The following is a 27,164-nucleotide window of genomic DNA, read 5'->3' on the forward strand; positions in this document are numbered from 1 at the left end:
AGGAATGAAAGTTGAGGTGTAATATCGTGACGTTCAACACAATATACTGGCAATTGTCAAATGGTAGTTCATTTAAGGAATGAAAGTTGAGTTGTAATATCGTGACGTTCAACACAATATATTGGCAATTGTCAAATGGTAGTTCATTTAAGGAATGAAAGTTGAGTTGTAATATCGTGACGTTCAACACAATACATTGCCAATTGTCGAATGGTAGTTCATTTAAGGAATGAAAGTTGAGTTGTGATATCGTGACGTTCAACACAATATACTGGCAATTGTCAAATGGTAGTTCATTTAAGGAATGAAAGTTGAGTTGTAATATCGTGACGTTCAACACAATATATTGGCAATTGTCAAATGGTAGTTCATTAAGGAATGAAAGTTGAGGTGTAATATCGTGACGTTCAACACAATATATTGGCAATTGTCGAATGGTAGTTCATTTAAGGAATGAAAGTTGAGTTGTAATATCGTGACGTTCAACACAATATACTGGCAATTGTCAAATGGTAGTTCATTTAAGGAATGAAAGTTGAGGTGTAATATCGTGACGTTCAACACAATATATTGGCAATTGTCGAATGGTAGTTCATTTAAGGAATGAAAGTTGAGTTGTAATATCGTGACGTTCAACACAATATATTGGCAATTGTCGAATGGTAGTTCATTTAAGGAATGAAAGTTGAGGTGTAATATCGTGACGTTCAACACAATATATTGGCAATTGTCCGAATGGTAGTTCATTTAAGGAATGAAAGTTGAGGTGTAATATCGTGACGTTCAACACAATATATTGCCAATTGTCAAATGGTAGTTCATTTAAGGAATGAAAGTTGAGTTGTAATATCGTGACGTTCAACACAATACATTGCCAATTGTCGAATGGTAGTTCATTTAAGGAATGAAAGTTGAGTTGTGATATCGTGACGTTCAACACAATATACTGGCAATTGTCGAATGGTAGTTCATTTAAGGAATGAAAGTTGAGTTGTAATATCGTGACGTTCAACACAATATATTGGCAATTGTCGAATGGTAGTTCATTTAAGGATTGAAAGTTGAGGTGTAATATCGTGACGTTCAACACAATATATTGGCAATTGCCGAATGGTAGTTCATTTAAGGAATGAAAGTTGAGGTGTAATATCGTGACGTTCAACACAATATATTGGCAATTGTCGAATGGTAGTTCATTTAAGGAATGAAAGTTGAGTTGTAATATCGTGACGTTCAACACAATTTATTGCCAATTGTCGAATGGTAGTTCATTTAAGGAATGAAAGTTGAGTTGTAATATCGTGACGTTCAACACAATACATTGCCAATTGTCGAATGGTAGTTCATTTAAGGAATGAAAGTTGAGTTGTAATATCGTGACGTTCAACACAATATATTGCCAATTGCCGAATGGTAGTTCATTTAAGGAATGAAAGTTGAGTTGTAATATCGTGACGTTCAACACAATATATTGCCAATTGTCGAATGGTAGTTCATTAAGGAATGAAAGTTGAGTTGTAATATCGTGACGTTCAACACAATATATTGGCAATTGTCGAATGGTAGTTCATTTAAGGAATGAAAGTTGAGTTGTAATATCGTGACGTTCAACACAATATATTGGCCAATTGTCCGAATGGTAGTTCATTTAAGGAATGAAAGTTGAGTTGTAATATCGTGACGTTCAACACAATATATTGGCAATTGTCAGAATGGTAGTTCATTTAAGGAATGAAAGTTGAGTTGTGATATCGTGACGTTCAACACAATATATTGGCCAATTGTCGAATGGTAGTTCATTTAAGGAATGAAAGTTGAGGTGTAATATCGTGACGTTCAACACAATATATTGGCCAATTGTCGAATGGTAGTTCATTTAAGGAATGAAAGTTGAGGTGTAATATCGTGACGTTCAACACAATATATTGGCAATTGTCGAATGGTAGTTCATTTAAGGAATGAAAGTTGAGGTGTAATATCGTGACGTTCAACACAATATATTGCCAATTGCCGAATGGTAGTTCATTTAAGGAATGAAAGTTGAGGTGTAATATCGTGACGTTCAACACAATATATTGCCAATTGCCGAATGGTAGTTCATTTAAGGAATGAAAGTTGAGGTGTAATAGTCGTGACGTTCAACACAATATATTGGCAATTGTCGAATGGTAGTTCATTTAAGGAATGAAAGTTGAGGTGTAATATCGTGACGTTCAACACAATATACTGGCAATTGCCGAATGGTAGTTCATTTAAGGAATGAAAGTTGAGGTGTAATATCGTGACGTTCAACACAAATATATTGGCAATTGTCGAATGGTAGTTCATTTAAGGAATGAAAGTTGAGGTGTAATATCGTGACGTTCAACACAAATATATTGCAATTGTCGAATGGTAGTTCATTTAAGGAATGAAAGTTGAGGTGTAATATCGTGACGTTCAACGCAATATATTGCAATTGTCCGAATGGTAGTTCATTTAAGGAATGAAAGTTGAGGTGTAATATCGTGACGTTCAACACAATATATTGGCAATTGTCGAATGGTAGTTCATTTAAGGAATGAAAGTTGAGGTGTAATATCGTGACGTTCAACACAATATATTGGCAATTGCCGAATGGTAGTTCATTTAAGGAATGAAAGTTGAGTTGTAATATCGTGACGTTCAACACAATATATTGGCAATTGTCGAATGGTAGTTCATTAAGGAATGAAAGTTGAGGTGTAATATCGTGACGTTCAACACAATATATTGCCAATTGCCGAATGGTAGTTCATTTAAGGAATGAAAGTTGAGGTGTAATATCGTGACGTTCAACACAATATATTGGCAATTGTCGAATGGTAGTTCATTAAGGAATGAAAGTTGAGGTGTAATATCGTGACGTTCGAGCACAAGGGTACATATACTTATGATTCCCTATTCTACAAGGAACAAAGCACAACCAACGCCAGCGACCAGTATCCTCTACATAAACAACCGCATACAAAAGAGTTTCAAGAGCAATCAAGGCACTCGTTGAACATTTATAAGACGGCAGTGTATGTTGTCCAACGCAAACCAAAGACATGGTTCTACTTTCACTCGCCCTATGAACCGGCCTGAACGAAAATATTACTCTCATTCACTCAAACGATATAAATACAATACATTAAAATACAAATATCTGTAAAACGGACAAAAGTTGGTGTACTCATGTTGTACACGGTCATGGGGTCTGGATACAGACAGTGTGGAAAAAATGAACAACTACATGCATCTTCGGTCGCATGCGACAAGCACATAAACACAATTAGGAATACAAAAGATGCTTGTAATATCTAAGAAAATACATTTGGGAAAAGTCGACAACAGCTTACCATGAAACACCTATACCTGACAAGTACGGTTGAGAGGTATGATTTGGAACAATGTTTTCATATGGTTGATAGATTACACCTTAAATTTTGTAAATAGCTTCTTTGTGTCAAACCTCAGACTCTTAGTGCAGCAGTTCTTGAAGTACTGGATAGATATCCTTTATCTGTTAAATGTCAGGAAAGTGCACTGATGTATTGTTTTATAATTATGAAAACTCCGTATTACCCTATCCATACGTTTTTATTTAGAACAATTTTAAAGCTTTACATTTGAATGGAAATTAAACTAGAGCTTTTACCTTAAAACATTGTTAGACAACATGTGACTCAGTGCTACTTTCGCTGCTTTCAATGCCGATGTTAATTACTTGCTTAGGTTCATTTTTTAACGAAAATAACTATTTTAATTTTAAAGCTGAAAATGCAGCACAAATAAAAACGTCATTGGGTTATCTTGCTTAGTACTTTAAAACAATCCAACATCAAGCAAAATTAATTATGAATGAACTATTAAAGATGCTCTCTTACTCCCAAATAAAATTTAACATATTTAATACAATTGTTTTAATATACCAAAAAGTATAAACAAATGTTGAAAACAATGATGCTTATGACGGATACTGAGTTTAATTTAAAAGAAATGTGTAGAAAACATGGTGTTGTTACCTTATAAGACCATAGTAGATCGCAGTAAATCATATAGCATTCACCAATCATTTAATATTTTTGCGTTTTCAGCTATTAAATACACGGTTGTAATCGTGTTAATAGTAATTAATATTTTCCATAAATGCATTATTTAGTAAGAAGTTGAGAGTTTATCACTCAAAATTTATGTTTGTTTTACATGTGTATGTATTGATTTTGAATAAGAGTGTCACTTTAACATGTATAGATATAAATATTACCTCTATGAAATGTTTAAAGTACATTGCCTTATGAAGAGTTTATTACTAGTAGCACTGTTTTATTAGTATAAGTACTAGTGTAACTATGAAGTAATGCTAGTATTTTCTTCATACCTTGAAATATTTGATTATGGTGCTCTTTAAAAATGATTGTTAAAAACAACACGATTTTGGTGACAAAACGTGCGCCCTTACCAGACATCGGATTAGTTATACATTATAGCAACTTAACAGTTCACTGCCGTTTGGGAGATGGTAAGTTTAAAGGATGGCCTCAGTCAATGCCACAGTCCGTGGTTCACATCCATGAACTCCTGTTGTCCTGGTCGTTCCAACGCGGTGACCTGTATAACACTTATTAGATATTAATTATCTTTCTTTCTGTCACCATATTATGCACATAAACTAGCTTAAAATTTTCAGAAACTAAGATGGGCAAATATAGAACGGATTATAGAAATTGTAACGTTTGTGATTCTAGAAAAACAGGTGGCGTATTTCAGCGTCTTTTGAAATTATTTTACCCAATTAGGAAAAACATAAATAACGGAAAGATATATGTTAGAATGATAAATAGTCGTTGTATCCAGTCTTTGATGAACGGACAAAGTTTGAAGTCTCTCGGTCAGCGTCTATGTTGTTTGCAAGTTGTATGTCTCTCGGTCAGTGTCTGCGTTGTTTGCAAGTTGTTTGTCTCTCGGTCAGTGTCTACGTTGTTTGTAAGTTGTATGTCTCTCGGCCAGTGTCTACGTTGTTTGGAAGTTATATGTTGTGTTGTTTGCAAGTTGTATATATCTCGGTCAGTGTCTGTTTTGTTTGCAAGTTGTTTATATCTCGGTCAGTGTCTGTGTTGTTTGCAAGTTGTATATATGTCGGTCAGTGTCTGTGTTGTTTGCAAGTTGTTTATATCTCGGTTAGTGTCTGTGTTGTTTGCAAATTGTATGCCTCTCGGCCAGTGTCTACGTTGTTTGCAAGTTGTATGTCTCTCGGTCGGTGGCTACGTTGTTTGCAAGTTGTATGTCTCTCGGCCAGTGTCTGTTTTGTTTGCAAGTTGTTTATATCTCGGTCAGTGTCTGTGTTGTTTGCAAGTTGTATATATGTCGGTCAGTGTCTGTGTTGTTTGCAAGTTGTTTATATCTCGGTTAGTGTCTGTGTTGTTTGCAAGTTGTATGTCTCTCGGCCAGTGTCTACGTTGTTTGCAAGTTGAATGTCTCTCGGTCGGTGGCTACGTTATTTGCAAGTTGTATGTCTCTCGGCCAGTGTCTGCGTTGTTTGCAAGTTGTATGTCTCTCGGTCGGTGGCTACGTTGTTTGCCAGTTGTATGTCTCTCGGACAGTGTCTACGTTGTTTGCAAGTTGTATGTATCTCTGTCAGCGTCTACGTTGTTTGCAAGTTGTATGTCTCTCGGTCAGCGTCTACGTTGTTTGCAAGTTGTATGTCTCTCGGACAGCGTCTACGTTGTTTGCAAGTTGTATGTCTCTCGGACAGCGTCTACGTTGTTTGCAAGTTGTATGTCTCACGGACAGTGTCTTGCTGTTTGCAAGTTGTATGTCTCTCGGACAGTGTCTTGCTGTTTGCAAGTTGTATGTCTCTCGGACAGCGTCTACGTTGTTTGCAAGTTGTATGTCTCTCGGACAGTGTCTTGCTGTTTGCAAGTTGTATGTCTCTCGGACAGCGTCTTCGTTGTTTGCAAGTTGTATGTCTCACGGACAGTGTCTTGCTGTTTGCAAGTTGTAAGTCTCTCGGACAGCGTCTACGTTGTTTGCAAGTTGTATGTCTCTCGGTCAGTGTCTTGCTGTTTGCAAGTTGTATGTCTCACGGACAGTGTCTGTGCTGTTTGCAAGTTGTATGTCTCTCGGTCAGTGTCTGTGCTGTTTGCAAGTTGTATGTCTCTCGGTCAGTGTCTGTGCTGTTTGCAAGTTGTATGTCTCTCGGTCAGTGTCTGTGCTGTTTGCAAGTTGTATGTCTCTCGGTCAGTGTCTGCGTTGTTTGCAAGTTGTATGTCTCTCGGTCAGTGTCTGCGTTGTTTGCAAGTTGTATGTCTCTCGGTCGGTGTCTACGTTGTTTGCAAGTTGTATGTATCTCGGACAGCGTATATGTGGTTTGCAAGTTATATGTCTCGTGTTCAGTCTATGATTCTGTATTTATCTTCATAGGTTTCATTGGATCATTGTTAAATACCAAAATGGTTTAAAGAATGATATATTAAAATACTTTTAATCGCTGTTTTAGTCAAATTTCTGCAATGTTACATGAAGTCGACCGGATAATTTATTTAATAATGTAATACACAATATAATACAAATGAAACGACAGGGTTAATCTTGGAAGCAAGAAATAAAAAAAAAGATCCTGTTTAAGAAAAATGTACGAGAGACACACAATTCAAACAACACATACTGACCAAACACATGCATCCACATGTATGTATCAATACACGATTGGGTCACCACCTTGGAAAGGTCAGCGACAGGTGTGTGGGTGTATATTGTTTAGGAGTATTTATCCTCACATTTTGTTCCAACATATATACAGTAAATGGGAACATACAAATACCATTTAGATTGTTGTTTTTGTTGAAGTTTTTTGTTTAACTTTACCTTGTTGCAGACAATAAATTGAATCATACATTCCTTCGTATGAGCAGGTCGGTTTAGGCTCAGGTATTCTTGGGCCATCTTGGTCCCTCTTTTTTATTCTGAGACCCTCTTAATATTTCTTTTCATGATGTGGCGCTGTAAATCACTCCGTATTTGTTATGTGGCGCTGTAAATCACTTTTGTTTTCAAAACGCGGCGCTCTAAATCAATCTTAATCATTATGCTACTCTCTCAATCATTTCTTTTCATTATGTGGTGGTTGTAAAATCGTTGTTGTTGTTGTTGTTTTTCCTTAGAGCTCGGAACCATTCGTTTTCACAGCTGCTTTCTCAGTGGCGATGCCTTTATTTATTTATCAATCGCTACGGGAGACAGATTTAATGAAAAAGAAAGTTGCGAGAAATCCACAAGTGACATTAATATTGCTCGCTTTGAGCCACATTGAATTAAAATTGCAGATTTTCTCACTGCAATACACTCAAAAATGATGTTTTCTGTAAGAATCTTTTTCTTTGCTGTTATATGAGGTATGTCGAGAAATAATATAATTTCCACAACTTTTGGAAAAAACAATGTGTGTGCCTTTTTAGTGGCACGTCGCAATACCGGACCGCATGACAACGTGCTAAACAAGTGCTCTATCTCAATATTGTTTTTCTACTTCAAATAATAGATGAAATGCACGTGCCGTTATCTACGAGGGCTAAAAACTATATCTGTGCATAATCTACACTATCATACGATGTGTATTTGTTATTTATGCTTACACACCTTTGAAATTATATATAAATTAACGGGTTCTTATATAAACAATACTGATTAAGACTGCCTTAGAGTGCCACATAATTAAAATGAGCGCTACATAATTAAAAGTTAATGATCAAGAGGGCCAAAGAATACCTGAGCCTAAACCTAACTGCTCATACGAGCGAATGTATGTTTCAATTAATTGTCTGCACAAAGTAGGTAAAGTGAAAAAAAAAAAACATCAACAAAAACAACACAATCCCACTGATTAGTGTGTGTAAACACTTTTTTCATACATGCCTTGACAAGAAATGGGAGGTTTGATACTCGTTAACTATAAACACCCCAACTCCTGTCACTGACCGTTCTAAGGCGCTGACCCCACCATTTCCTGTCCCTGACCGTTCTAAGGCGCTGACCCCACCATCTCCTGACACTGACCGTTCTAAGGCGCTGACTCCACCATCTCCTGTCACTGACCGTTCTAAGGCGCTGACCCCACCAACTCCTGTCACTGACTGTTTTAAGGCGGTGACCCCACCAACTCCTGACACTGGCCGTTCTAAGGCGGTGACCCCACCAACTCCTGTCACTGACCGTTCTAAGGCGCTGATCCCACCATCTCCTGTCACTGACCGTTCTAAAGCGCTGACCCCACCAACTCCTGTCACTGACCGTTCTAAGGCGCTGACCCCACCATCTCCTGTCACTGACCGTTCTAAGGCGCTGACCCTACCATCTCCTGTCACTGACCGTTCTAAGGCCTGAAAGCGCCCAGAACTGCCACCTGCTACCTTTTTTTAGATGTACATCATTCTGGTTATCTAGTTATGGCTTGCGAATTTCACTTACTAAGTAACATAATGACTGGTTAACAAGATAGAATTCGTGTTACAACTGAACTATAAATGCATTCCAGATTCAGACGCTAACAGGTTATCTAGTTATGGTTTACGAATTCCTCCCCCCCCCCCCACACACACACACAAATAATACCACACAAATAAATATTCTACTATTGTCATGACCGTATACTGTAAACGAGGCCGTAGCGAGTTTTGGTGACTACTGTCATGACCGTATACTGTAAACGAGGCCGTAGCGAGTTTTGGTGACTATTGTCATGACCGTATACTGTAAACGAGGCCGTAGCGAGTTTTGGTGACTATTGTCATGACCGTATACTGTACACGAGGCCGTAGCGAGTTTTGGTGACTATTGTCATGACCGTATACTTTAAACGAGGCCGTAGTGAGTTTTGGTGACTATTGTCATGACCGTATACTGTAAACGAGGCCGTAGCGAGTTTTGGTGACTATTGTCATGACCGTATACTGTAAACGAGGCCGTAGCGAGTTTTGGTGACTATTGTCATGACCGTATACTGTAAACGAGGCCGTAGCGCGTTTTGGTGACTATTGTCATGACCGTATACTGTAAACGAGGCCGTAGCGAGTTTTGGTGACTATTGTCATGACCGTATACTGTAAACGAGGCCGTAGCGCGTTTTGGTGACTATTGTCATGTATACTGTAAACGAGGCCGTAGCGCGTTTTGGTGACTATTGTCATGACCGTATACTGTAAACGAGGCCGTAGCGCGTTTTGGTGACTATTGTCATGACTGTATACTGTACACGAGGCCGTAGCGCGTTTTGGTGACTATTGTCATGACCGTATACTGTAAACGAGGCCGTAGCGCGTTTTGGTGACTATTGTCATGACCGTATACTGTACACGAGGCCGCAGCGAGTTTTGGTGACTATTGTCATGACCGTATACTGTACACGAGGCCGTAGCGAGTTTTGGTGACTATTGTCATGACCGTATACTGTAAACGAGGCCGTAGCGAGTTTTGGTGACTATTGTCATGACCGTATACTGTACACGAGGCCGCAGCGCGTTTTGGTGACTATTGTCATGACCGTATACTGTACACGAGGCCGTAGCGAGTTTTGGTGACTATTGTCATGACCGTATACTGTACACGAGGCCGCAGCGCGTTTTGGTGACTATTGTCATGTATACTGTAAACGAGGCCGTAGCGCGTTTTGGTGACTATTGTCATGACCGTATACTGTACACGAGGCCGTAGCGCGTTTTGGTGACTATTGTCATGTATACTGTAAACGAGGCCGCAGCGCGTTTTGGTGACTATTGTCATGACCGTATACTGTACACGAGGCCGTAGCGCGTTTTGGTGACTATTGTCGAAAATCGATCGTTCGACTCTAAATAAGAATTTCATGAATCGGTTAACATAACAAAAAAAACTATGCTTATTGCCATGAAAGGTCAGCAGCTCAAAATGCAAACTTAATAGCTATATTGTAAATTACACAGTTTACACAGTAAAACTGGTTCAAACCTGTTACACATATTCTTAAGTGTAATTATTACAAAATTTCTAAAAAGGTACAAGTTGAGAATTTAATCAACAAGGGTTTAAATACATAAAAAATATCGTTTCTTAATACAAATGCTTTTGATAAAAGAAAAAAAATCAATGTAAATCGCACATCTGAGCTTGACCTCAATTCATAGAATACATCATAACAAATATGTTCGTTCATACATAGTTTTCTAAGTAGACAACTTTTAGGTTCGTCGTAGAGAGGGCAGACTAACTTAAAACTAAAGTTGCCATCGATAGTAAAGACATTTTTCTTTTGACAAACAGGGAAAAATGTCTATTCTCTGTCAATAGTTTGATGTCAATCGCTAAGTCGTGACAAAAACAACGAAAGTTTAATAAACAGTGTGTGTATACCATGTGGTAAATTGCGTCATTAATGCTACGTCGGAAGGGAACATTTTGCTTCGAATGAAGACTTTAAACAAGGATAACTTTACTATTTCTTCACCAATTTAAATGAAACATAGCGCAGTCTAAGCCGCTTACGGGGCCCCGCCTTCGGTATTTTACCAGAGTTTGATTGAGAGTTTAGTTTTTAAAACACTTTTACAAACCTTTTCACAATACGGCCGTCTGACGGATGACTGTCAAAACATTATTTTCGAAGTGTTTGATGAAACTAAATCACTTTATCAAACTCCGGTAATAAAATGAAGGCGGGGCTCTTTAAGCGGCATATTCTACATAAGGTTCTAACGATACCAGGTTTGCGGTACTCAAGTCAGGCCTGCCGGCTACAGCCATTAGAAGAGTAATGACACACTTCGAGGGCTTAGGGCAAAACGGTAATAACTCAATATGGGAATAGGAGGCGTTACAACAGTCTAGCTCTTAGCCCTCGACCTGGGAATTCACTTTTAGTAACTGACATTTTCTGACCTAAATAAAGAATTGTATTACGGTATTTTCAAGCGCAAAATGCCATCCTTCATTACACTTTTTTGCCAAATTAAGATCGGAGAATCCCTACAGATGCTCTTGTTTCATCTCAGACGGCTTATTTCATGCCAAAAAGTAATTAAATTAAGCAAATACCACAAGCACGTTGAAAGGAATTGTATAAGAGATTTCTGAATAATCACACACAAACTGCCAAGGACTGGGTTCGGCTAAAAAAGGAAAGGAGTGTTCGGTTCACATTCGGAGAAGAGGGCGAGGGGTTAGCTATACACGTCATACATCAGAATATGTAATTCAGTTGAGGCACTAATACGAGACGACATTTCATTCACGAACATAATGGAGCAGGTGCGCTCATTTCGAGGAAAGAATGTTGTTTTAAATGTACACATTTTTCTTCTCGAATGTGTATGCATCTGCTCCATTCTATTCGTGAATACTGCGGCGCGATTCTTCTTCAAGAAAATGTCATCTACAATAAGATTCATATGAACGATATTTGACATGTTTACATAACAAACCCTGAAGATGGTTTACTCATTTGAGATGTGTTTGGGTTCAGTATAAATTGTCAAAGATGTAAGTGTATATAACGTTTTTTTGGTAGATCACTTTTCCAGAACTTGTTTGATCAGTATGGCCTGGCTGCACACTTATATGGCCTGTGACACCTATAAGCTCGTCTGAATCTAATGAATTCTATAATGGGCGATTGTGAAACCCTGGCTGTTGTAGTTGTCGGCGTCGGTCGCTTCATGCAAAATCTGAACCTTGGCCATAACTCGTTGTGTTTTTTTCAAGATATTTCGATGAAACTTGGTGCATATATTTCCAGAGACAATACGTTCCTGTATAGCAGGGCGCATACTTCAGTTTTTGTTTTTTAAGCTTTTGAGTTAAACCCATTGTTGGACTAGTAAAATAAACAAGAGCTTTGCCGTTTATTCCACGGCGCTCCAATGTTTATCTAACATACTTTGGAATAAAAGAGTCTGTAACATTTTATGACTGACTGACTGACTGACTGACTGACTGACTGACTGACTGACTGACTGACTGACGACCGACCCAACCACCCACCCATCGACCGACAGACAGACAGACAGAAAGACAGACAGACCGACCCGACCTGACGAGTCCCGACCTGACGAGACCCGACCCGACCAGACCGACCGGTCGACCGACCGATTGTAGTTACTGACATGTAATAAACACTAGGGTTCGGTTAATCTCGTTTATATATTGCGGACGTTATACCGTTACTCCTAGCAGACAATTCTTCTCAAGAACCACTAACGACGTGCGGTGGGGCAGCTGGGTTTTGGCTCAGACATTCTTTAACCTTTTTAATTTATTATTTGAGGTCTCTATATCATTGCCTTTATTTCCAATTTAATCTCCTCAGGCAACATATTGAATGGAACGGCTGCTGAAAAACCATATACATGATATATGACATTTAAATTGCTCGCCTGGAACATCGCAACTAATACTGTATTGTTCTCACAGACATGGCCTTTAACATAACGGATTTTATAAGAATGTATTCAGATTTCACTCTTATAAGCAAGGAAAGAAAGACATTAACACAATATTCTGTAAACAGAAATCGGATCTTTTTATTGGCGTCATTAATATTTATTCCAACGGCGAACGGCAGTAATACGATTATAATGTTTTAAATAAAACCGCATGATGCCAGGGTCGGTTGCCCATCCTGGAGCTCATTCATCTTTCCAGTAACGTACTATTTTTAAGGTCCTCGGCAGTTTTCTAAAAGAAGAAGCTCTTTACCAGTAAAACAAGAGGGTTTTTGCAAATAAATACTAGAATCTATTTTATCGCTTCGAAATTGAGATTGGAAGTCTGTCAGTATGATAGTTACAATATCAATTGTAAATGTTGAATCCCCTTATGATCAGCAATAATGGAGGCAATGGTCGTGTCAGACCATAGTGTAGCCGCGGTGGGCGACCAGACCCTATCAAGACCGCCACCTACATCCCCATCATGGTTTCAGTGGTCGTGTCAGACCATAGTGTAGCCGCGGTGGGCGACCAGACCCTCTCCCGGTGACTGCCACCCACATCCCCATCATGGTCGCAGTGGTCGTGTCAGACAATAGTGTAGCCGCGGTGGGCGACCAGACCCTCTCCCGGTGACTGCCACCCACATCCCCATCATGGTGGCAGTGGTCGTGTAAGACCATAGTGTAGCCGCGGTGGGCGACCAGACCCTATCAAGACCGCCACCTACATCCCCATCATGGTGGCAGTGGTCGTGTCAGACCATAGTGTAGCCGCGGTGGGCGACCAGACCCTCTCAAGACCGCCACCTACATCCCCATCATTGTCGCAGTGGTCGTGTCAGACCATAGTGTAGCCGCGGTGGGCGACCAGACCCTCTTAAGACCGCCACCTACATCCCCATCATGGTCGCAGTGGTCGTGTCAGACCATAGTGTAGCCGCCGCGGTGGGCGACCAGACCCTATCAAGACCGCCACCTACATCCCCATCATTGTTGCAGTGGTCGTGTCAGACCATAGTGTAGCCGCGGTGGGCGACCAGACCCTATCAAGACCGCCACCTACATCCCCATCATGGTGGCAGTGGTCGTGTCAGACCATAGTGTAGCCGCGGTGGGCGACCAGACCCTATCAAGACCGCCACCTACATCCCCATCATGGTGGCAGTGGTCGTGTCAGACCGTAGTGTAGCCGCGGTGGGCGACCAGACCCTATCAAGACCGCCACCTACATCCCCATCATGGTTTCAGTGGTCGTGTCAGACCATAGTGTAGCCGCGGTGGGCGACCAGACCCTCTCCCGGTGACTGCCACCCACATCCCCATCATGGTCGCAGTGGTCGTGTCAGACCATAGTGTAGCCGCGGTGGGCGACCAGACCCTCTTAAGACCGCCACCTACATTCCCATCATGGTGGCAGTGGTCGTGTCAGACAATAGTGTAGCCGCGGTGGGCGACCAGACCCCCTCCCGACCGCCACTTACATCCCCATCATGGTGGCAGTGGTCGTGTCAGACCATAGTGTAGCCGCGGTGGGCGACCAGACCCTCTCAAGACCGCCACCTACATCCCCATCATTGTCGCAGTGGTCGTTTCAGACCATAGTGTAGCCGCGGTGGGCGACCAGACCCCCTCCCGACCACCACTTACATCCCCAGCATGGTCGCCGTGGTCGTGTCAGACCATAGTGTAGCCGCGGTGGGCGACCAGACCCCCTCCCGACCACCACCTACATCCCCATCATGGTCGCAGTGGTCGTGTCAGACCATAGTGTAGCCGCGGTGGGCGACCAGACCCCCTCCCGGTGACCGCCACCCAAATCCCCATCATGGTCGCAGTGGTCGTGTCAGACCATAGTGTAGCCGCGGTGAGCGACCAGACCCTCTTCCGGTGACGCTACCTACATCCCCATCATGGTCGCAGTGGTCGTGTCAGACCATAGTGTAGCCGCGGTGGGCGACCAGACCCTCTCCCGACCACCATCCACATCCCAATTATTGTCGGGGCATCCTTAAGGAGCCGTGTATTGTTATATATCTGTCCGGATTTGTTAAACGTGTAACAAACATTTAACTCGGAAATATTATGTGACGATTATTATTAATAACCTTTTTCGTTCTAGTCGTAACGTTGTTTTACAAAAAAATGTTAAGTTCTTGTGGTCACTGGGTCAAGACTCAGGAGTGAGAATATCAACTTAAAAAACAACTTATAAAATCTATTTTAGTTAAGTGCTCCTGATCAAAACTAAACACGACGCTTTCGAACCGGAAAAGGTTGCCAAAAAAAATGAAATTTAAAAAGGCTGCATTAGTTAAAACAAAGATATATTTGGAAATACGCAATTGACCATTCATTTGAAAAATAGTTTTCCAGTTTTTCAGACATTTTTCTAAACTTTGGTCAATATCGTTTTCAAATCAATATTCCTCTGTAAGTTTCACAGATACACTTATGATCTGCTGCATTTCTAACAAGAGTTGAGACAAAATTTTCAGTTGTAATTGTTTTATTGAAATATAGGAGCGCATCATCAAATAGTTCATCTTTAAAATTTAACAACGACGTCGTTAATCCCGTCATCGTTTCTAACTTTCATATCGCTACATCTCTGGGAGTTTTATGGATGCACGTGTGATGTGCTGTTTATCTAATGCACCAGTTAATTGTAACCACGCCCAACCCCCCACCCCACCCCCTCCAAGGTCCGGGGATAGCCGGAGAAATGGACCGTGTGTTAACCTTCCAGGTGGCCCCGCAGTGCCGGATGAATACGGTGCTTTTGTATTGGCGCCAAAAATATCGGGGAATGGGCCTTAGGTCCTTGTGGTGCGGGGGCATTTGGCGGGGATTTTACCAACAGTTCGTCCCCGCAGGACGGGGATTTTCCCCGGGCTTGGCTGGACTGAAAGTCAAAGTCCCCGCTGTTCCCCGGACCTGGAGGCCGTGGTTACAATTGACTGGTGCAAAACAAGATTTGAATTAACTGATGCAGTTGATTTCGTTAATCACGTGGTTAACTTAAAAGTTATTTCTGAACAATAGGCCCATCATTAAGTAAGTTTATGTGTCGTGTTGTTTCAAACTAAAAACAAGCGCTTGTTATCTATTGGCAATATTTACCAGAACATGATCTGGATTATTTGCGAGATGCGGGATCGTTTTCCCATCAAATACAGCCCAAGTACCGCTACTTTGCCGGAATCTTAAGTAATGTCATTTTTGTACGCGTAATGATGACAGCTTTCATTATTATAATGTATACAATGAAACATGTATCGTGTCAGATCCCATTAGGATTTTGTTGATACCGACATATTCACGCGGACGTCATCAACACTGTACATGGGGACATCCAACCACGCAGCCATTTCTGAGATATATCTCTTTTGTGCGCACAATGCCCTCATTGTTGTTTGAGGTAAATACCCTCTGTCGTGAAGTACAAGAACGCGAACATCCTGGACGTTTTGTAGATGCCTTTTATACAGATCTCTAGCCACACAGACTACAGCTCCGTTGTTACATGAACAGAGACATTAACACTGTATGAAAACATGTTCCATGTGAAAACCCGGTTTCCTTTTAAATTTGAGGGTACGTCTTACGACAATTAATAATCGTCGTAAATCAAAAATGTAGGAACAGGAAAGGAATCAATTCAATTCACACATATATTGCTAAAGCGTATAAACCATATATTTATCTTTTTCTTTCGTATATTAAAACTTTTGATCCTAAGAGATGACAGTTTGCTGGGTTTTTGTTTTTCAAATTATTCAACGTTAAGTGTTCATATCGAACGACTTATTTGCAGTAATTATCGTATGTATGGTATGTGTCGTTCAGTGAAGGTATAACTTATATTGTTCATCAAATAATTTAATGAGAGTTATGAGTATCATAACCCTGAAACGAGTTTCACACTGAAAATATAATTGTGCTGTAGGAGGTAAAAGGAAATTTTAAATCAGAGGTTTAAGTAAAAGACTATAAATACTTTTTTTCTTCATTCACCGTTTTTTACCCAAATTGGCGTTCTAATATTGCATTATAACATGCATATTCTGCTTGCTGACACGCCAATCTTGCCGCATGTCCATCCTGCCTACTGACAAGTCAAACTGTTAACTGACATGTCCATCCTGCCTACTGACAAGTCAAACTGTTAACTGACATGTCCGCCCTGCCTACTGACAAGTCAAACTGTTAACTGACATGTCCATCCTGCCTACTGACAAGTCAAACTGTTAACTGACATGTCCGTCCTGCCTACTGACAAGTCAAACTGTTAACTGACATGTCCACCCTGCCTACTGACAAGTCAAACTGTTAACTGAAATGTACATCCTGCCTACTGACAAGTCAAACTGTTAACTGACATGTCCACCCTGCCTACTGACAAGTCAAACTGTTAACTGAAATGTACATCCTGCCTACTGACAAGTCAAGCTGTTAACTGACATGACCATCCTGCCTACTGACAAGTCAAACTGTTTACTGACATGTCCATCCTGCCTACTGACAAGTCAAGCTGTTAACTGACATGTCCATCCTGCCTACTGACAAGTCAAACTGTTAGCTGACATGTCCGTCCTGCCTACTGACAAGTCAAACTGTTAACTGACATGTCCGTCCTGCCTACTGACAAGTCAAACTGTTAACTGACATGTCCATCCTGCCTTCTGACAAGTCAAACTGTTAACTGACATGTCCATCCTGCTATTTGGCATATCACTCTTGCTTACTAATATATCAATCTGGCTTGCGCATAAGTCCATTTCAATTGTTGGCATTTCAACTACATACGTATGTTTGCTGAAATGCCCTCCTGCATGCCGGCATGTCAATCCTTTTTGCTGACTTAACCACTCTGCTTGCTGACTTATCCATTATGTTTAGTGATATATCCATCCTGCTTACTGACAACTAAATATTTCCGTTTGGCAATGAACTGTCAATTGTCTCAGCAGGCGAGTGGTTTAAATAGCTAGTTAAATGAGTGTAAAATGATCAGGCGGACCGAGTTCAAATCAGCAATTTCAGCAGAATACTTTCATAATTTATTGTCTTGGTGGTATCCGGCGAAGGCCTCAGTGTCAGCATGCAATATATTTTATCGAGTGACCACCGGAAGCTATATTTAAATATTTACATTTGGTTTTCACTAGGCGAGATATTTTGCGACCTTACAATGAAAAACAAACAAATAAATTTTCTTTCAGAATATGCCTTTAATAGGATATGAAATTATGTAATTGTAGATTTTAAGAAAAGCTCGCCAAACTGAATGCGAACATAGCGTAATATTGGAAATGACGTCGTTGAAATCCGCAAAAAGGTAATATTACATCGACAATAAGAAATTGAAGCATAATATTCATAATCTAACTCACGAGAATTAAACACATTTGTAATATGCAATATGAATGTGTTATTCTGGCAATTGACAATCTGTGGTTGCTTGTGAAAATCTAACTTTGAATAACCTCATAAATACCACCACATATAGGTGGTTCCTGATTTGAAATAGACTTTACGCGTTTACTTTATTTTGCCGTTTCTAAGGTATACGACACCTGCTGATCAAGATAGGCAGAACTGAAATATTAGCCACCATTCTGCTATTTTACGAGAAAGATTTCCATTATGTTTTAGGTGTTATATGTTTTATGTATGAGTCATGAAAAAAAGTTTACTCACTTTTGGCTTGGTTCTGTATAATTCACGCCATTGCCAAGAGAGTATGGTGTTATAAGGCATCGAAATAAAACATTTATTCTATATAATGGAGCTTTCCATAGTAAGCTAAGGTGTGTGGAAGTGCCAGCGTCCCCGTGGTCGAAGTAAGGATGCGCACATAGTATAATGCCAAACAGCAAACTGAGTAAAGGGAAATAACCGCACAATCACTCTTATAAGGGAAACACAAGAGTGCAATAACATTCTATGGTATAATAGATACACGAGGAATAAAGATAGCTATAATTCAGTTGTTTCGAAAATGGTGAGTACATGTCCAAATGTTTTAGCTGGACCCCGTCGGATCCCTACGTGTTATTTAAAACAGTTTGGAATTCAAAGAAGGAATGTTCCCCCAACGCTTGGTGGGGTATCCGCCAAAACAGTTTTTTTACCCAAAATACAGCGGTGACCTGCGACGAATGACATCAAGAGTGGTCCGATGCAGGCAGTGTTCATAAAACTTCCTGTAACTACTGAAAGAAATGTTCATTGACTGACCCTCCGTTGAAAGGGAAAGTGGGGTTTTAAATTGATTTATTCATTAAAATATATTCCGTTTTCTTGTCTGACACGACTGTTCAAATTTCAAAATAGTTTCAGAGGAATGTTCCTGGTATGATTTTCCTAAAAAAAGTTTTCTAAAATAATTCCAAACCAAGTTAAACGGCGGTTTACTCTCATACATATATGAAACTACATACCTGATCTCAAAATAATTTCACAAAAATGATCATCGATTGAAACTCTATCCGAGTTGACCCAGTGAACTTAAGGAATCTTCCTTTCTGAAACTGCATTTGAAAATTAAAAATAGTTTCTAGCATAATAGTATACTAAACTCGTTCAAAGAGATTTTCAAACTATAACTATTATTGCCATGGTACCAGGAAGAAAATTTATTAAATAACTGTTCTGTGAAACTACCTGTCAGCTTTCATAGTCATTTATAGGAACCGATTGAGCGACCATAGAGAAATCCTCCACCAAAGTGCAGTCGTTGAAAAACGTGGCAGCCAGGGAGCGTGGCTCTATTGAATTATGTCGGAAAAACTTTAAAACAAATGTTGTCAAAAACTATTGTTCCAATTTCTTTATATTGCGTAATTGGACATTTTGAAACTCTCTGAAACCCCCAGCCCAAAATTAGAAATGCCATTTGGGTGTCTCTCTAGCAGATATAGTTTCAAGCCTTGTTTAACGGGCTCGCTCGTGTTTTGCAAATTGCAAAATGAAACACAGAAAAAATACGAAAAAAAGAGTGGCATATCATAATTAATGCACCAGTTAATTGTAACCACGGCCCCCAGGTCCGGGGAATAGCGGGGACTTTGACTTTCGGTTTAGCTAACCCCGGGTAAAATCCCCGCCCTGCGAGGACGAACTGATGGTAAAATCCCCGCCAAATGCCCCCGCACCCAAGGGACCCTAGGTAAGGCCCATTCCCCGCTATATTTTGCGCGAAGACAAAACCACCGCATTCTCCCGGCAATGCGGGCCACCTGAAAGGTAAAAACACGGCCCATTTCCCCGGCTATCCCCGGGATACCACCGCGTGATTACAATTGACTGGTGCATACGTAGTCTTAAAACTAAGATACTGACGGCTGCAACCCTTCATCAAATGTTGATATATGCTCAAATATTGTCTTTGACGTCCAAGATTTTGAATAGCGTTTGAAGCGATTTTCTGCACCGATGTGGGTTCGCCGCCCACTAAGTTTCAGGGGGTTTTTTTTAATTTATTTTCTGCAATTTTGGTATCAAAGAGTAAAATAATTATAAATAAAAACTATGGGCTCATATTTCAAAACATTACAGACACCTTCCTTGCGTGGCTTATTTCCAATTCCCTGAAATATAATTGAAGTGGTTCCATGCCGCAATATTTATTTTCCAAAGCAACCGAAAAGAAAAAATATCTCCAGCTTATTGAAGCTACAGCATTAAACAATGTTTCCAGTTTTGTAAACAAAATTCAAATTTTACATAAACTGTACCTAATTTCTTTTTCAAAGCTACAACATTGATAATTTAACCATGTGTAAAGTTGGCAAATAAATATTTTTACTTACCTTTGATGTCCAAATGAGAGTATTATTTTTCACTTTTTCTCACTAAAGCTACAGCAGTGAGTGTTGGCCCTTGTGTATAGTTGTGACAAACCAATTACCATAATATTATGGTGGCATGTCTTTGGTGGCATGAACGATGACCTGTTCACCTACTTCTTTATTATTTTTTTGAAGCTACAACATTGCGATTTTGAATAGATTGCAAAGTTTCGCAAACAAATGTCCATGTTTCCTCGGATGACCTTTACCAAGTCCATTCCATCTACTCTTAGTTTTTGAAACCATACCATTGAAATTTCGACAATGTATATAAGGACTTGCAAACACATTTCAGTAGTGTTCGTGGCTGACCTTTTGACCATATTTACGGAGACTGCTGAGCTTCTTCCTATGTTTTAAGCCACAGCATTTAACAGCGATGAATATTCAAGTCATGTGAACTGGTAAAACAAGGGATGTTTTTAAAACGGCTAAGTCAGAAACATGTAAAAGGTGATTCGATCCATGGCTTTAATTTAGCTTTGACATACTGACCCATCAGTAATGTTTATCTGCTGGTCAACAGAAACCTAACACATAAGTTAGACAAAACAGGGCGTACAACAAAACAGTTCTCCTGATGTGTATACAGCGTTTTGTTCCGGACGCTCGCACGGACAGACAGTTCGAATACTGTATGTCACCCATCAGGGCCATAAAAAATAATGACATCAGACACAGCCAAAGTTTCCAAAGATATTGCATCCTGAAAATCTCCAATTTTTTGAAAGTTGTGAAACATTTCCTCCGGAGTGGTTTTTTTCTCTTAACCCAAAGAAACAAACAATAAAGTGTGTGGTTCAAATAATTTTAATAAGCGTGAATTAAACAAAACAAGTTACACCAATAGCATATCAATATGGCAAAATAATCAAAGCTTTATGTATCTAAACATATTGAATAAGATTTATGCAGAAGGTCGGAGCTAGGGAAGAGTTCTGATTTAGATTATAACCGTTTTTTTGCTGACAGGAACTTTATGATACCATCATCTTTGATAAAATATATAAATTTGTCATTCTTCACCATTAAGCGTGAACCTTATTTGAGGGTGAACCTTATTTGAGGGTTTACGGTATTCCATCAGTGGGGAATAAAAAGACTGAGATTTACAAGCAAGATATAATTATATTAATCAAATAATCAAATGTAATCTGTTCAATGCCTGTGAAATACTATCTCTTATTTAGTAAATTCGTGGTCAAGACACTATTTTCCAAAGATAAATGTCAAAATATGTGCATTCAAATTGGGAACAATAGATACTTTTTTACCTCAAGAATATAGCCAAATAACGCCTATAAAAAGGCTGAAAGAAATGAAAACAGAGGTTATAGCACTTAGAAAATACAATTAAACGAAACCAGAAATCACATTCAGTATAAAAGTGAAATCTATGAAAAAGCATAGGTTAAAGGAAAACTAACAAGACAAAAACATGTATTGACATAGTTCACAATACTTTATGCAGCTTACAGTGTAGGTCACCTTTTAACATGATTTCAGAAACAAATATTCCTTTTAGGCCATACCAACAATATGGTTTATTTACTCACTATTCACCAGTAACATATTGGTTTTAATCATAAAGTTATTGAGAGAGATACAAGAGATACACAAAATTGATTAATGAAATACAAGTAAGTACTTCTGCTTGTCTCACTCCAGATATTTTAAGTAATTGGAGCTGGCCAGAATTCAATATTGATCTTATCCTTAGACATGCCTCAGTGATTCCATTCAGCCTATTGGTCAGCTTAATATACAAGCCAATCAAAACACTTAGTTTCTAATCTTAAATCTTAAAATAATGGGGCCATATTCAATAAACAACTTAGATCAATCTTAAATTTAAGAGTGAAATCTCAGCTTTTTGATTGGACTGTAAAATAAATTGACCAATCAACTGAATGGAATCACTGAGGCATGTCTAAGGATAAGGATAATAACTATATTGAATACCACCCCAGTTCAACATGTTCAAGTAATATTTGAAAATATTAAGGCTGCCTAGTTTGATTAAGACTAAGTGACCCAAAATAAGAGTACCACAAGGGAATGCTAATGCTTGTCTATTTTTATTAGTTGACCCGTTGCATTTCTCCACACATATCTAGCCAATTTGATGGGCTTGCTACAATTAATGAAATATAAAATATGGCACCATTTCCAAGTGTACGACAAAATATTGTAGGAATAAGAATTTTAGTTGAAAAATTATAGTAATAGCAAAATTGAGATCGTTATGTGTAAATTCGGACTATCTGTGTGTGACCAATCAAACCATTTTGTCAGCTTAATTCAACATGGCCATAAGCCACTCAAATATTGAGACTTTGGTTATGTTGGAATCAGCTTGAAAAGATCCAATGGCGAATATATTATCTATGTGAAAGTATTAGGAAAAGGGTATATCAAAGTTCTACAAAGACCCAAGTTCTATGTTGAATGTTCAAATTAAAAACTTTGACGCCATATTTCTTAAATACAGAAAACGTTAACTTGTGGGCATATGCAAATAAGCAGACAATTATAATGATTCTTGTATCAGAAGATTGATCATAAGAAAAACCCTATGTGTATTATCTTTGTGAACAAATGTACCAAGTTTAAGAATAATATCTTAAAAAACAGTCATGATTTTGAACAAGGCCAACAATGTAGGCAAACCATCTCTATGCATTACCTCAACTTCATTAATTAAAAAACCCAGCTAAAAAACAAAACATAAAACAAGTAAACAAGTGGTGACCTATATTAACACTGCAGTGAATAACAAAAAGTGAATATTTTCTCAAAAATATAAAAGTGACTATAAAAGTATTTACTGAATTCAACCAGCATGCACCTTGCATTATCCTTTTATCATGCAAGAGGAACCATAAAAATTAATTCTAGGTAAAGTGTACATGAAATTTGAATCAGGAGTATTATAGTAACATTAGTTCACAATATTTTGCCAGCCTGGAAATCCAGGGTTATAACAGTTGACAATTGTCAATCTTGAAAAATAGCTGGGGGTTTGTTTGGGTATAAGTTCCTTCTCAAAGCAGTGTCAAGGGACTTCGATCTCTTTCCAAATGATTTCAAAAGTAATTTATATTCATTTTAAGGTACTTTTTACTGTTTTGGATACAATTGTCCACGCAAAAAAATAATCTTTACTGTACACTAGCCTGATGTTAACAGCTGGCAATGCTGATTTCAAGATTGATAATGAGCTTTAAAACCCCTGCTGGAAATATTTCAATATAAACAAATGTGCCATCTCATCTTATATAAATTCAAGCCGTAGGAATATTGCATTTTTTTTAGCTTCATTCGCAAATCTTTAAATGTTCCAAATTCTAAACACCCGGGAAGATTTCACCCTGCAGTATGACGTCAAACAGTTGTCGAGTCGGAGCCCCACTGGCTTCTATCTCCTCGCAAGTGGTAATGCAATAACGCCGCACAACCTGCATCAGACGAGACACGTCCCAGCCTCGCTCTAGTATCAGGTCAACCACTTCCTGGAACTATAAAGGAAACATTGTAACTATGTGTCCACTAGCTTTTAACTAGCTAGCTTGTAACTCCACACAAGGGGTGAGGCAGTAACAAAGTACCACATGCATCAGACAACACACATCCACATATCATCTGTATTACTATATGCTTTCCAACGGCTTACAAAATTTTGTCAAAGAAATATAACACTTTCCTTGTTTTAATCCACTATCCATTATGGAACAAGTACTTGAGTACAAAATAAGATTAAAGGATCAACTTTGATTTAAATTAACTCTTTTTCTTAAAGGTCACTGTGACCTAAACCTTTCACCTGCTGACCTCAAAATCAATAGGGGTCATGACCAACTTCCCTATCTGGTATGAGGACCAAAAGCCTAAATATACTCTATTCATTAATCATCAAGAGATTTTGTGTTACTGATTTCATAATCATCTGATGGTCATGACCAACCTCCCTACCAAGTTTGGGGACTGTAGGCCTAAGTACTCTCTAATTATAAAAAGGACAAGGTTTGGTCAACAGACAGACAAACAGACATGTGCAAAGCAATGTATCCAAGCTTCTTAGGAGGGGGGCATAATATAAAAGTTACAAGAGAGGCAAGCATGTAACAAATACAGTTGCAGCAGTAAGCTGTAATTTCTATCTGTGATAAAATTTCCATAATAAAGCCAAAATGTCTGATGTCGGATCTGAAGACATGGATGACGAGCAGGGGCCATTCGTAGACAAATATGAAGGCTCCAGAAGGGACAAGGATGGAAAACATGGGCAGGGAAAAGTAACACTGCCTTATGCCGATACATGCAGCAACATTGGCATAGCATTGACAGATTCAATAATTGTTCAAGCTACACAGGAAATTTTCATTAAAACCAAAAATGGAATTAGAACATTTATATACCTGCATGGCTCAAGATATAAAGGATGCTGCATTGATGATCAAGGTGGACTTTTGGGAAATACAGTACCTTGTCAATGCGGACAAAACATGAAGGAATTACAGTACCTTTTCCATGTTGGCATTTTGGAAGGTGTAGTAGAGAAGGCAAGGACATCCAGCATAGCTAGCTGCCATCCACTGCAGGAGGGACTTGAGGTGGGGGTCTCCACCAAATGCCCCACACCCCCAGTTACCGGTGGCGATAGGGCGGCCATACTGTTGCTGTACATTACAAATTACACGTAAAATACAAGACTCAAGATTTATTGCATTATAAAGCCTTCAGCACATTAATTATACAAGAAAGCCAAGTTAGGATCATCAAAACAGTCACAGAATCAGTGATTATAAGTATATAATTCAATATTCACTAAATAGTATACCTCCTTCATTTTGGAAAATCTTACTGGCTCAAGGCTAGGGGGATCTACTGAGCCCTCTTCGCTGTGTTTTATGCATTTAGCCATACATTGAATAATATAATGTACAATATGGGAAGATTTGAGTTTATAATGATAAGAATATTTGGTTACAATCTGGATTCAGTCAATCTTAAATAGTTATTGTAAACATGCCTGCCAACAGTTAAAGATGCAAAATGACAAAATGTAACCAACTGTTTTACTCATAATGAATTTACCTATTATAATTATTTGCCCATAGTCTATGATAAATAAAATTATTCTTAGTTTATACTAATTGACTTGGTTATAAAACACTATTCAGTCTGTTTCCTGGGCCAAAACCAGGGGATAGAGTGGTTTTGTAACCATGTAGAAGAGGTTTTCAACAGTAGTTCTGCAATGTTGAAAATCTCTCCTAGATGAAGCAACCCCTAGAATTTGGGATATAAGACCACGACCCTTCCCTTTTATATCATTTAGGAAGAACGCTGTACACATGGTCATGTCCGCTGCTTAAGATTGACACTACATTTAGGAAGAACGCTGTACACATGGTCATGTCCGCTGCTTAAGATTGACACTAACAGTGGTCGAAATTAGCACAGGCCCGCAAGCCCTGCACTGGTAAAATGTCTTTCGGGCTTGCTCAAATTCTGAATTTTATATAGCAGGGCTTGTTCAAAAATTTGATGCCAAGTAATAGTATAATAATTTGGGCTTGTTGATCCAAAAGTCTAATTTCGATGACTGCACTAACATGAATATTTAAAAGATTTTTAACAAGTAGTTAACTAAAGATGTGCGAGCCATAGTTATAATTAAACAAGAGGCCCAAAAGGGCCTATGCTCTACTGGCATGGCTTTTGTGGTCATATCAATCAAGAGCATGTATGTATGGGTAGAAGGCAACAGACATATAATTTATGTTTTGTGTTTGGGTTACCTGAAAACGTAGCACGTTCAACATCTGAGCCCAGAAAGTATTGAAAGCAGATTCATGGTTCATACAGACTTGTCATCATCAAATTCCAGGACTTTTCCAGGACTTAAAATATTTTTTCCAGGAGTGTATACCGTGTTCGATATAAAGGTGCTAGTGTGATCTTTGATGAACATTGTTATTTTGATCCCTCGACATGTTATTTACATGATTATCTCCCTTCGCATGCGATTTCAGTGCAGCTTCTCCCATATTTGATATGTCAAACAGTTTATCGCAAACAATACAAAGCGCTTTTGTCTTGTTGGCCTTAAATGGTTGAAGCCATCATCTATAGTTTTCATTCGCCTCCCATTCACTTCTAAACACACATTTTCCTCGCGAAGACATTTTTATCAGATTATCGGAAGTAAACAACCGGAAACATGCTATTCTGCGCGCGGCACTATAAAGGCAGTGTTAAATAACGGGTTAAAGACCGGGAAATCACGGCGCTTTTTACGGCGTCTATTCGTCGATGAAATTTGACTTCCAATGGTCAGCATTGTAAATATTCATGATTATTTTGAATAGACAGTGTTTGTCCGACCAATTTCAAGGAGAATTATAAATTTTCATGGGAAAATTTTATTATTCCAGGACATTTCAAGGATATTTCCGACAATGTCATTTTCAAGGAGTTTTCCAGGACTGATGTCGAATTCAAGGAGTTTTCCAGGACTTTTCCTATCCTGTGCAGACCTTGAGATTAGTTGCATGAACTATTTTAATACATGTGCAAAGTTAAAGTCATCCGACAAAAAAAAAATGCTTTCAAAACTGTACTCATAGTAAAAATTTCTGTAGTTTTAAAAGTTAAGAAAAGTTGGTCAAAAGGTCAAAGTCAAGGGCATCCTAGGACAACATTGATCAATTTGAACAAACATTCACAATCAATTGTGCTGAGATGGATGCATGAACACATAAAAAGATTTTCAAACCTATCCAGATTTATGTTTACCAAACCTGTGAACCCTGGGTGTGGCCAGTAATGACACCAGGTGCATAACTTAA

General features: G+C 39.0%; 2 protein-coding genes across 2 annotated transcripts in view; one reads left to right on the forward strand and one right to left on the reverse strand.

The window, feature by feature from the left end:
- The first annotated feature begins 7,351 nt into the window (after nt 1-7,351).
- Nucleotides 7,352-8,382, forward strand: LOC128220149 (uncharacterized). The gene is made up of 2 exons (XM_052928426.1): nt 7,352-7,363; nt 7,987-8,382. Exons 1-2 carry the CDS (start codon nt 7,352-7,354, stop codon nt 8,380-8,382), a joined length of 408 nt encoding a protein of 135 aa, XP_052784386.1.
- Nucleotides 8,383-21,104: 12,722 nt separating this feature from the next.
- The window catches only part of LOC128220022 (uncharacterized), a 31,152-nt gene continuing 25,092 nt past the window's right edge, over nt 21,105-27,164 (reverse strand). Inside the window, exons 15-16 of the mRNA XM_052928253.1 lie at nt 24,834-24,989; nt 21,105-23,828 (exon numbers count right to left, since the gene is read on the reverse strand). Of these exons, the coding sequence (XP_052784213.1) occupies nt 23,658-23,828; nt 24,834-24,989 (327 nt within the window). The 3' untranslated portion in view covers nt 21,105-23,657. The remainder of the gene's footprint in view (nt 23,829-24,833; nt 24,990-27,164) is intronic.

Source organism: Mya arenaria, chromosome 15 (assembly GCF_026914265.1).
Source record: "Mya arenaria isolate MELC-2E11 chromosome 15, ASM2691426v1".
In the NCBI taxonomy this organism is placed as follows: Eukaryota; Metazoa; Mollusca; class Bivalvia; order Myida; family Myidae; genus Mya; species Mya arenaria.